The 13,300-nt window shown below is 36.5% G+C and overlaps 1 protein-coding gene across 1 annotated transcript; it reads right to left on the reverse strand.

Annotated features, from left to right (window-relative positions):
• Positions 1-1,681: 1,681 nt before the first annotated feature.
• On the reverse strand, positions 1,682-12,918 carry LOC122137254 (zinc finger protein 664-like). Its single transcript, XM_042723025.1, has 3 exons — positions 12,914-12,918; positions 9,082-9,137; positions 1,682-5,827 (listed from the first exon to the last, which is right to left on the reverse strand). The coding sequence occupies exons 1-3, from the start codon at positions 12,916-12,918 to the stop codon at positions 4,494-4,496; spliced, it is 1,395 nt and encodes a 464-aa protein (XP_042578959.1). The 3' UTR covers positions 1,682-4,493.
• Positions 12,919-13,300: the final 382 nt, after the last annotated feature.

Below are 13,300 nucleotides of genomic sequence, written 5' to 3' on the forward strand. Positions count from 1 at the left end.
CAACACTGCACTAGCTCCCTATCAAACATTATATAGATTTTAAAATCTGAATGGTTTAGCACCTCAGTATTTGAATGAGCTCTTGTTACATTATAGTCCTCCACGTCCGCTCCGTTCTCAAAACTCTGGTAATTTGATAATACCTAGAATATCAAAGTCAACTGCGGGCAGCAGATCCTTTTCCTATTTAGCGCCTAAACTCTTGAATAACCTACCTAACATTGTTCAGTAGGCAGACACACTCTTGCAGTTTAAATCTAGATTAAAGACCCATCTCTTTAACCTGGTTTACACGCAACACACTAATACGCTTCTAATATCCAAATCCTTTAAAGGATTTTTAGACTGCATCAATTAGGTAAACCGGAAACACTTCCCATAACACCCGATGTACTTGCTACATCGTTGGAAGAATGAAATCTACGCTCATATTAGTCTGTTTCTCTCTTATTCCGAGGTCACCGTAGCCACCAGATCCAGTCTGTATCCAAGTCAGAGGGTCGCTGCAGTCACCCGGATCCAGTATGTATCCAGACCAGATGGTGGATCAGCACTTAGAAGGGACCTCTACAGCCCTGAAAGACAGCTGAGACCAGGACTAGAGCCCCAGAGACAGATCCCCTGTAAAGACCTTGTCTCAGACGACCACCGGGACAAGACCACAGGAAACAGATGATTCTTCTGCACAATCTGACATTGCTGCAGCCTGGAATTGAACTGCTGGTTTCGTCTGGTCAGAGGAGAACTGACCCCTCGACTGAGCCTGGTTTCTCCCAAGGTTTTTTTCTCCATTCTGTCACTGATGGAGTTTTGGTTCCTTGCTGCTGTCGCCTCTGGCTTGCTTAGTAGGGGACACTTCATTTAAAGCGATATTGTTGACTTGATTGCAAAGATACTATTTAAACTGAACTGAACTGGATAATGACATCACTGAATTCAATGATGGACTGCCTTTAATTGTGATTTTGCATTATTGATAGTTTTCCTAATTAATGTTGTTCAGTTGCTTTGACTGTTTTGTTTAAAGTGCTATATAAATAAAGGTGACTTGGCTTATAAATAATTGCAGATACTATTTGCACCTTAGTATTGTTGTATATTAACAGGATCCAATAATAACATTGATTTTAATAACAATGGTTTTATTTATTGAAAATAATTAAATAGATGCTGCCTTATTGGGACAACAAAGCCCTCCCTATAGCCTACCCCTTTATTAATACATTACTATTAAACACTCGTCAAACAATTGACTTGTGATATTTGATGAGAAAAGGATGAAAATTGAGTTTGGTATTTTTAAATACGCTACCCCCCCTGTGCATTACTCTCTAACCTCCGCCACAGAATAATGCTGTCCAATGAGATGAAATGAACATGAAACGAGTGTGTCTATTCTCAACATTTTATTTAGACTTTTTTGTCAAAATTTAACAACTTTTTTCTCATAATTTAACAAGTTTATTCTCAATATTTTATTTCGACTTTTTTCTCGAAATGTAATGTACTCAAAATGTAATGAGTTTTTTCTCGAAAGGTAACGACTTTAATCTCGAGATTTTTTTTTTTTTTTTGCACGGCCCTAATCCTCTTCCGTTGATTGCCATTAGCATGTGTTGTTTGTGATGTTGTTGGTGGAAGAGTATTCTGCAAGGTCTTAAAGCCTTCCTTGAGAGGCTACGTTCGCAATTCAAACAATGATTTGTGCAAAAAGAATGATTAATTTGTTATTTGTATGGTCCAGATTGCCATACGGCATATGCCTGCAAATACTGGACAAACTGCATTTTGTATAGCTTTCATACAGAACGCTTCTCTGATGCCTTAAATATGGGACAATTCCGTATTATACTGAATGGTTGGCAACCCTATTTTGCATAGATTTTATTGAGAAGAGCTTTAAATTTAAGATATATGAATATGTTTTTAAGTTTTTCTTGCCTCATAAGTTTACATTATCTTAACAAGCAAATCAGTTCAACATTAATTTCACAGTGTGTCTGAAACGTTGAGGTACCATCGTAGTAGTTTTGTGTGCATGTGAATGTCATGGCAACATACAACACAAAGTAACTTACACATAACGTAACGTGGAAATGCACATAAACTAACGTAAATCAAGGCAGGTACTATGTATAGGTGAAGTGAAGTGTTGGTGAAATAACACATTAGCAGACCAGAGGGAATATGGAATATATTCAAGAAATTTCAAGAACCTGTGTCTATGTGTTTATTTTTAAAAACTTTCCAGGGTATTTATTTTATTTTATTTTTCAGATTCACAAACTTTCAAGGATTTCAAGGACCCGTGGGAAAGCTGTGTGAAGTAGTGGTGTCTGACTAGGGTAAAGATGTGGGGGTGATGGATTAGTAGGGGTGGGCGATATGGAAAAAAATATATCACGATTCACAGTTTTGTCACGATTCTTTATCATGTTGGTTGTACTATTTTACAAGTTGTCTGAGCATAATAGCCAAACTAATTTCCCTATTATAAAGAAAAAGCCTTTCAAGGGAACAAAAAAGGCAGATATTTAGGCCAAAGTGGGGAAAGATAATCTTTGTCATTATTTTATCTTTGTTAGTAAAAAATATGACCAAAGATACCGTGGTGGTAGCCAAGAACAAGCAGGACAGTTAAAATAGTTGATTTATTTTTTCATCAAAACAATAACATAAATGTTAATCAAATCTACAAAACCAGATATAACAAAAGTCCAGTCCAACATAATTCCTGCAAACTCAACTAAAATAAAGGAAAAATAACTGAACTTAAACAGGCCTACAAAAAGAATAAATCTGCCCTGCTAGCAAAGTTACAAAACAATGGAAGAACTGAAATCAGCCCAGATGACATATCGACTGACTGGGTAGTACCAACAACTTCTAAATATACCCATGTAGCTTCTACCAAACAAAATAAAAAGGTAAACAATCAGATAACACTTTAACAGAAATCCCAAATAACAATAAGATTCGCAACAAAACATGCATTTTAACATTTACTTAAATCTTGGTGACACATGGAATGTGACCGTTCACTCCATGGCCAGAGACTCTAGGACTCAGGTAAGATACAAACAAAGAAACATAAGAACTGTGCACCCTTCTATGTTTAATAAACTGTTAAATAATCTTTACCTTGTGTGTGTGTTTTTTTTAAATCAGAAAAAAGGGGATTTAAAAATAAATTACTAAATCAAACATTAACCAATAAACAAATAAATTTAAATATAGCAATAACCAAATAAATGTTGGTAGAGACTAAATGTGAGGTGGGCTACGCAGCCATCACAGATACACATTACAACTACACATAATCTAAAAATAAAACAAACAATGGCTTATTTTCAGGTACAAAAGGATTACTTAGCAGGAACATTCAAGAAATTGAATGAACAAATCTAAAAATAAAACACTATATAGACTGATTCCTAAAGCAACTGTATTACAACTGTTTTTAAGTCAAGAATAGTGAGTGATTTTTGTCTTTGCACTTTGTTTTATTACCCTTAAAAGAATAGTTAACCCAAAAATAAAAATTCTGTCATCTGTCAATTCTGTCATAGCGCTTTATTTTTATACCATCATTTACTCACTCAAAAGTTGTTTTAAACCTGAACAAGTTTCTTTCTTCTGCTGAACATGAGTGGTTTTTTAAGAATGTGGAAAACCAGACAGTTGCTGGTCCACAGTGACTTGCATAGTATTTTTTTTTTCCTTCGATCTAATTCACCGTGGACCAACAAATGTTTGGTTACCCACATTCTTCAAAATATCTTCCTTTTGTGTTCAGCATAAGAAAGAAATGAATACAGGTTTGGGACAACGTGAGTGAGCAAATAATGACAGAAATTAAACTGCATGTTTAGTTCCATCCCTTTAAGACCTGCATGCATCTAATATACAGGCGCGCATCCGTTTTTCTCTCAACTGCTTACTTTCATTCAAGAGTCTGTTTGTAAACCTTTTCACTGCGCTGTTTGACAGGCTTTTCGGTGCGCACGCTTCGGGTGTATGCGGCGCTCAGAAAAGGCATACGTCAGACCAGTGCATGAATGAAACATTTAACCAGCAAGGCTTTAAAGCACATGCAAATAATGTATTTTTGTGTCTGCAAATAAGTGCAGAGACCTGTGAGAGTAACTCTACTGCCAAGTTAACACTGTCTGTACTGTACAACACCACATGCATTCACATCAGAGACACCAGAACTGCAGCTGACAGAATGCACGATACTACAATATTTCTTCAAAAGCAAATCGTGGAGATATTTTTATTTTCCACAATCAGAAATCATCATATCGCACACCCCTACTTCATTGTTTCACAAAATATATGGATTGGCTCTACACACAAATATGCAAAGGTGTTGTTTTCAGATCGATCCACTCTGGGACCCCGGTTAAGAAAAATTAGCAGTTTCATGCTGACGAAACGCCGGATCCGTCTAGAGTAAACACCAATATGATACAAACTTTTTACATATACAGCTAAACGCATCTCTGTTTGTAATGGGCCTTACTGTGATAGTTTTTTGTATGTATATTTAGAGCAGATGAATGACTGAAGCGCTTCCCACATTCAGTGCAGTGATACGGTTTCTCTCCGGTGTGGATCCTCTCGTGTGTTTTCATATTTGATGCCTGACTGAATCTCTTGTCACAGTGTGAACACTTATAAGGTTTCTCTCCGGTGTGGATCATCTTGTGTATTTTCAGATGTACTGACTGACTGAATTTCTTGTCACAGTATGAACACTTATAAGGTTTCACTCCAGTGTGGGTCCTCTCATGTGTTTTCAGATGTGTTGAATGATTGAATCTCTTGTCACAGTGTGAACACTTATAAGGTTTCTCTCCGGTGTGGATCATCTCGTGTATTTTTAGATGTACTGACTGACTGAATTTCTTGTCACAGTATGAACACTTATAAGGTTTCACTCCAGTGTGGGTCCTCTCATGTGTTTTCAGATGTGTTGAATGATTGAATCTCTTGTCACAGTGTGAACACTTATAAGATTTCTCTCCAGTGTGGATCCTCTCATGGTTTTTCAGACTTGATGAATGATTGAATCTCTTGTCACAGTGTGAACACTTATAAGGTTTCTCTTCAGTATGGATCCTCTCATGTGTTTTCAGATGTAACGACTGTCTAAATCTCATATCACAGTGTGAACACTTAAAAGGTTTAACTCCAGTGTGGAACATCTCATGTGTTTTTAGGTCTCCTGAATCACTGAATCTCTTGTTGCAGTGTGGACACTTATAAGGCTTCTCTCCAGTGTGGATCCTCTCATGTGTTTTCAGATGTGTTGACTGATTGAATCTCTTGTCACAGTGTGCACACTTATAAGGTTTTTCTCCAGTGTGGATCCTCATGTGTCCCTTAAGGGTTGTTAAGTGTGCAAAACTATTTCCACATTGATTACATGTGAACGGTTTCTCTCCAGTATGAACTCTCATATGTGCCATAAGCCTTCCTCCTAGTGTGAAACACTTCCCGCACTGATCACATGTGTGCTGTTTCTCTCCAGTGTGGATGTTCATGTGAGCCTTAAAGTTTGCTAAGCGTGCAAAACTCTTCCCACATTGATCACATGTGAACAGTTTCTCTCCAGTGTGAACTCTCATGTGAAAATCAAGGTTATGTTTGCTTGTCAAACTCTTTCCACACCGAGTGCAGGTGAAAGTTTTCCTGGCCCTTCTTTTCTTTAAATCTTTCTGTTTGGTTTGAGAGCAACTCAAAGGTTTTTCTCCAGTTTTGACATGAGTGTTCTCCTCAACTTCACTCCATTTTTTGTTCTCCTCACTTTCTTCAATAAACTCTAAAATAAAAGCAAAAACAGTTCACTTGTCAGTAACTTGAAAAAATAAAAAAACAGGAGTGTTAAAGTACATAAAATGTTTGTTCTTTCTGATACAATTTCATAGACTAAACTTCTCTGAAAATATAAAAAAAAAAAATTTTTAAACCATTATATAAACAAACCCCATGTTTCTACAAGGAGAACTATTCAATATGTTTGATCAACTACAATATAATCTAACTTACACTGTGTTGATAAAAAGTGTCCCCCTATTTGGTGCTCCATTTTTATTATTCAACAGCTCCAAAGATTGTTTCTATTACAACAAACAATCTAAAACTACTTGAAACTTTATAACTGTCAGTATTATTAATCTTCTGGGGTTGGATGAGACGTTAAACCAAAGTCCTGATTCTCTGTGGTCATTAAAAATCCCAAATGTCCCCATTGGCCTCTGACCATCATGGCCTCCTAATCATCCCCATACACTGATTGGCTTCATCACTCTGTCTCCTCTCCACCAGTAAGCTGGTGTGCGTTCTGTCACAATATGGCTGCCGTTGCATCATCCAGGTGGATGCTGCACACTGGAGGTGGACGAGGAGATTCCCCCTTTCATGTAAAGCGATTTGAGTACCCAGAAGAGCACTATATAAATGTAACAAATTATTATTATTATGTAAATGCCCACATCACCTCAAAAAAAGGTTAATCTCAGATACAGTTAGTTTTTGGAAGAAGGAATGAGACAGAGGGGCGGTTTCCCGGACAGAGATCAAGCCTAGTCCTGGACTAAAATGGCCCTTTAAACCAGATTAACAGAAATCTGCTTTCTCTGTCATGGTTTTAATTCAGGGCTGGACAGTAATTCAATATCAATATATCCCGATATATATTTTTCAACAATGGTGATATGAATTTTAAACACTTTTACGATATACATTACCAGTGTTTCTTATACACTGATTTATTTGTGGTGTCTTGCCACTAAAGGCTTTGACATTGTTGAATAAACATGAGCACAACATGTTTTAAAATCATAACACGGCGTGGGTGATTTATATGAAAGTATCTTTGAAGGGAACCGTCTTCAGAAAAGGTTCGATGTCATTTTCACTTTATCTCGTAAAGTAGTGTTCATGAGCTCAGCGCTGCTTTGTGTACAGCCGTTATTGGGGAAACCACTGTTTCTACCGCTTCAGAAGTGCATCCTGCTGGAAGAGAATGAGCCCATGTTCAGAAACATGTTTTTGTTAGGGCTGCTTGATTATAGGAAAAATCATAATCATAGTGGGGTGGGGGGGGGGGGGTAATGTAATTAATTTAATGTAACTAATGTAATGTAAAATAAAACAACATAGTCTTCTCTGTAAGAATTAAACATGCTTTGTTTCTTATTAGGGATGGGCGATATATCGCATGCGACTGTCACGCGCATTTCGTCAGTAAAGCCGGTTCCCTGATTACCGCTAAATCGCCATCACCTGCTTTCAAATTGAGCGGCATTTAATAGACAGAGCCGTAGATCACTGACAAGCTACGCAATATCGCGTTCATTATCGCAGATGAATCGCTTTCGATAATAAACGCGATATTGCGTAGCTCACTCTGTTTCTGTTTTCTGCATCAACTCTGAGCACGTTTCATATTCTGTATCCTGACATAAGCACTTTTGTTTCAATCTATAAGAATAACCAGTAGGGGTTCTCCGATTGATCGGCTACCGATCAAAATCAGCCGATAATCGCTTGGGGATGTTTGATCGGCGGTCTCTAAAAAAGCAGATCTCCAAAAAACGATCTCTAGCTGATGATGCGCCTGTGAGAGATTTGGCAGGACATGCAGCGCACCATCTCAGTCTCTGTCCGGCGCGGGTGAAATAATTAAAATGCTGAAGGTGAGATACAATTCATATTTCTTCATTAAATAACTTAAAGTTACTTTGAAAACCTTATGTGAGACGTAGTTCCACAAACAGCGTGAGTGAATCACAGCGCGTGCTCTCTCTTTCAAAATGTGCAAACGGCTTCAAATCAAATCACGTCTGCACTATAAGCCAGCTGAACAGTTGACAGGAATGGTCATTTGCAATCGTAATGGATTAGTGTGTTCACACTGCACACGGCTGCAATCCGGCAGTGCATTCCAGGAGCGGTGCGTCTGCAGCAGTGTAGAGATCGTTTCCACTGTACAATTAAAGTAACAGTGCATTGTTTGCAGTAAATATGAGCATGGATTCACACAGAAAGGAAATAATAAACGGTACTCGTGGAGGTAGAAAAGTAGACATTTTCTGTCAATGGTAAGTGGGACCATTAACCCTTTAGATAGGCCTGTGCAAAAAAAGCTTAGTTTCTGGCTTGTGTATGGAGTTATATGGAGTATAACAGCAAATTATAGTGTGTGTGTGTGTGAGTGAGAGAGAGAGAGAAAGAGAGAGTGTGAGAGAGACCTTTGCGCACTTACCTTGATGTATCTGAAAAAAATCAAAATATGCACCTCAGCTCTCAGAACTACATGGAGTAAACGAAAACAAACTAAGCCTGCTGCCCTATCTAAAGGGTTAATGGTCCCACCTAGTAATCAACTGTAAAAATAACAAATTTTACCTCTTCCCAACAGGGAAAACCACCAACCATCAAGAATGCATGATTTTAAGGTGTCATGGCTTTGCAATAAAAAAAATGTCGTTATAAATGGAAGTCAATGGGGCAAAAACAGCCACAAACAATAAATGAGGGAGAAAAAAATAAAATCTAATGCTGCACAAAAACTAAAAATGCATCAAAGCCAATGTTGTTACTAATCTTTGACATGCCCAAGACTGTGATAAAAGGTAAAAAAAATATCCAGCCACAATTACTTTTATATTGAAAATAAGTCATTTTGTTTGTTTTTTCCCCCAAATCAGTGACAGTCATTTATGAGCTTGGCAATTAAAGAGTTAAAATATTGGATTTTTTTTTAAACATTTGGTAGTTTTGATCAGGACTGAGGTTGATCAATACATTTATGCAAAAAAAAAAAAATGAAAAAAAATATTTATCTGATACATATTTACAGCAGTTTAATTTAGTGGATGTTTTCATCCCGAACATAACGAAAGGGTAGTGAATTTGAACAATGCACAAGGGTTAAGATACTGAAAAAGCACAAATGTCCAGGGCATGTCAAAACTTCTCCAGAGCCCCAAAACCCCCTCAGATCCCAGAGGATATGCTTTGTAAGACTAATGTACCACAAACAGTCATTAAATATGAATAAAGACCAACCTTGTTCCTCCTGTTTTATTCTCCAGGTTTCTGGTTCCTCTTGTTTTATTCTCCAGGTTTCTGGTTCCTCTTGTTTTATTCTCCAGGTTTCTGTTTCCTCTTGTTTTATTCTCCAGGTTTCTGTTTCCTCTTGTTTTATTCTCCAGGTTTCTGGTTCCTCGTGTTTTATTCTCCAGGTTTCTGTTTCTTCTTGTTTTATTCTCCAGGTTTCTGTTTCTTCTTGTTTTATTCTCCAGGTTTCTGTTTCTTCTTGTTTTATTCTCCAGGGTTCTCGTTCACTTGTGTTGTCCTCACACTCCTCTTTAACAAACACCATCTTCACAGCTTATACTCCTCCAGATATTCCTGCTTGCTTCAAAATGTAGACACGACTATGAGAATAAGAATATTACAGATCACTGACCTGATTCAAAAACTGTATTTTTCTATTTACAGAAACTATATTTCTAACAGTTTGTATTAAACCAGCATCACAACAAGCCAACAAGAGAGCGCGGTGAAACTACTCTTCTTCCGCTGAGTGTTGATGGTGTTTGACAAACACACGTGTTTTAGCGCCACCGCTGGACTGGAGTGTGAAGCAGCGAGAGGAGGGAAATAATACGGGGGAAAATTACTTCTAGAGCCGATTTGTTGACTACATATTATTGTCACGTGTTTCCATAAATCTTAATTAACATATTATATGCTGCAACGTTGTGTGATAATCAATTAAATATTTGACTAATTCGTTTTTCTCCTCTAATGCTGATCAAACACTATGCAAGTCTATCCTTTTCACTTATTTGTGCAGATCGGGGTTTTTTTTTAAAGAAAACAAATCTTATCATTGTCATATGTAAAAAAAAAATAAAAAAAAAACGTGCACCAAAAACATGACAATGATAAGATGTAGTCTAATTAAAAATACTAATAAAATAGAATAAAACTAAATCCGCAACAATTCCGGATATTTTTTAATCTTGAAAAGTGTGTTTACCCTCTCAACAATTGAACAACTAGTGTTGATGGCAAAATTGTTAAAGATCCAAAGGAAACAGCAAACTACAGTGCCAATTTTTATATGAATGATAGTTCAAGGTAATTAGAGCAGACAGAGTCCTCATTTCTAGCCTCAGTTAATTATCTGAAAGTGATAGAACTTTTTTGTGATAGCATTGTCAATCCCCAGGGTGTGATAGATTTACAGCTGAGCTGTACTAATTATTTACTGATGAACTCCCTTTTAACTTAGGTTTTTAGAGAAAGTATTGAAAAATACATGAATGTACATGACAAAGGTGAAAAAAAAACAAATGACTGGCAGCAATGGCTTTACAATCAACTTAAATAAACTACCACATGCTAAAAATTGTAAAACAGCATTTTTATTTTGGAAACATACTGTATAAAACAGATGAAAATAATCCGTAATCCTTATCTGTTCCAGATCCGTTCCAGTTCCACAAGCTCTGGAACGGATCCATATCGGAGTCCACTTGCACAGCGCAACGGATCTGGAACAGATTTATTTTATTTATTTATTTTATTAGTTTATTTGACAGGGACCATGCACAGTTCAGGCCCTGTACCAGAGTTAGCTGTACAGCTAATTTACATCTGTGGTCCCTGGGCAAGGAAGAGAGAGAGAAAAAAGAACAATGTAGACAATGTAGACAATACTATCAAAACAGATAAAAACAAACAACATGTGACAGACATTACTGGCATATAAACCAAAACACGATATAGATACACATTCCATAGATTAATGATCACATAATTGATTCACCTTCAGCCAAGTTTTTAAGGATATTTTAAAACTGTGAAAGCTTTCACAATCTCTAATATAAGGTGGAATTAAGTTCCACCTTTCTACTACAGAAAAAGAAAAAGCTGATTGTCCAAATTTAGTCTTTCTAAACTGGGTGTAACAGTCACCTCTTACAGAAGCCCTGGTGACCCTTAAATTTTTTTCTGCAAAATGACACACATTGCTTGATTGGGGGTGGTGCAAGATCATGGATCAATTTATATATCAGGCACATGTCTGCAAAACAGAGAAAACTATCAAAGGTTAATAAGTTGTATTTTTTTATGATGGTGCAATGGTGATAGTTTCTTGGTTTTTTGTCAAGAACTTTCACAGCTTGTTTGTAAAGGGTACATAAAGGTTTTAATGTGGTCCGACCCACCTGGGACCAGCTTGTCGAACAGTAAGATAATTGTGAAAAAATCATTGAATGCAAAAACAGTTTAGCTGCGGCAACTGGTAACTGGTGTCTTATATGTCTAAAATTAGCCAAATTAGCTCTGACACAATTGGAGATCTTTTTTATGTGATTTTTAAAACTTAAATTAGAATCAATAATTATGCCCAGATACATGAAATGATCAACAATATGTATCACCTCTCCCATAATACAGATATTGGGTTGATGTTGTGTAACATTCCTCTTGATAGAGAAATACATGCCCACTGTTTTGCTTACATTAAGAGTAAGACAATTGAGAGTTAACCAGTCTGATACTTTGGTTAACACTGCAGTAAGTTTTGCTGCAGCTTGTTTTCTAGTTTTCACCTGGGTGTAGATAACTGTATCATCAGCGTACAATTGGATGTGAACTTCTGGGCAAATCAATGGCAGGTCATTAATATATAAACTAAATAAAATTGGTCCTAAAATGGATCCCTGAGGGACTCCAGTAGTGCAGTTAGCAAAGGAGGAGCATCTATCATTAATCCTGGTGCACTGCTTTCTAGAATCTAAATAAGACTCCATCCATGTCAGAGCATTGGAAGAAAAATTAATCTTTGACAGTTTAGATAACAGAACATTATAATTCACTGTATCAAACGCCTTCTTGAGATCGAGGAAAACAGCCCCAACAACCCCTCCATTGTCAAAGCTGGATTTTATTTGCTCAATAAGATAACAAGTAGCTGTTTCTGTGGCATGGTGTTTCCTGAATCCAAACTGCATAGGGTGCAGTGGAAAATGTCCTTGATTTAAATAGTCTAGCAACTGGTCACAGACTATCCTCTCCATTACTTTGGAAACAGCAGGGAGGATATTAATAGGTCTATAATTGGTTAAATTAGTCGCATCTCCAGCCTTAAAAATAGGGGTTATAACAGCTGATTTCCAAGCATTGGGAAAAAAACTTTGTATAATGGATAAATTTACCAGATGAGTAATTGGAGTACAAAGGATACTTTTATACTTCTTCAAAAATGCACAATCACAAGTAAAAACATCTTTAGCCTTAGAGTTCTTAAACTTACCTAAGATTTTAAGTATGGAAGATTCTGGCACTTCAGAAATGCTAAACAGTGGAAGATTATCATTTGATGGTAAAATAACCTTCCCTCTTAGACCAAAGCCTTGTGCCAAATCTTGAACTGAATTTATAAAATAACTATTAAACATAGAAGATATTTGATCTTTATCTTTAATTAAAGTTCCTTGTACTTGGAATTCAAACTCTTTATCTCTTTTTTTGGACTTCTTTAAGGCTCTATTGATGTTTTCCCAAGTTTGCTTACTGTTCCCTTTAGAATCATTTATAATATCAATAAAAAACTTTGCTTTTGCCTTTCTCAATTCATTTACCACTTTATTACGTAACTGTTGAAATGTTCTCCTATGATGGGCTAACCCTGACTTAATTGCAGTTTTTAGTGCATAATCCCTCTGCTTCATTAGACTCCATATTTGTTCATTAAGCCAGGGCAGATTTAGCTTTTTTCTAGAGTGTGTAACACTTTTACTGAACTCATTTTTAACACTATTAACCTTGGTCATTATACTCCTAGAAGCAACCTCTAAGTCCTCTGTGGACAAGATCTCACTCCATGTTAGTTGACTCAACTGGTTTTCAAATTAATTGATAAACCTCTTTGGTATAATGTTTAAGACCTTTTTAGGTCCTTTTAAGATAAGGATTACCAGGATTATTCCGGACCAGTTAAAGAAGCAACTCATCCAAACCGGATCTGATCTGGATCCGTTGATTGTGGACCTATACCAGTAGACTAGATTGCTCTATAAAAGCTTAAATAAACCATAAAGTCATTCAAAACTTGAAAGAATCTAAACTTTCCTTGGCCAATAACAATGAAACGCTCTACTAAAAGTAGGTAATTACATGAAGAAAAACAAAAAATAAAATGCAACCACGAATTGTACAAAAACATTGTTTTATTTAATGAAAAACTTTACCAAGTTATTGAACTGAA

Source organism: Cyprinus carpio, chromosome B4 (assembly GCF_018340385.1).
Source record: "Cyprinus carpio isolate SPL01 chromosome B4, ASM1834038v1, whole genome shotgun sequence".
In the NCBI taxonomy this organism is placed as follows: domain Eukaryota; kingdom Metazoa; phylum Chordata; class Actinopteri; order Cypriniformes; family Cyprinidae; genus Cyprinus; species Cyprinus carpio.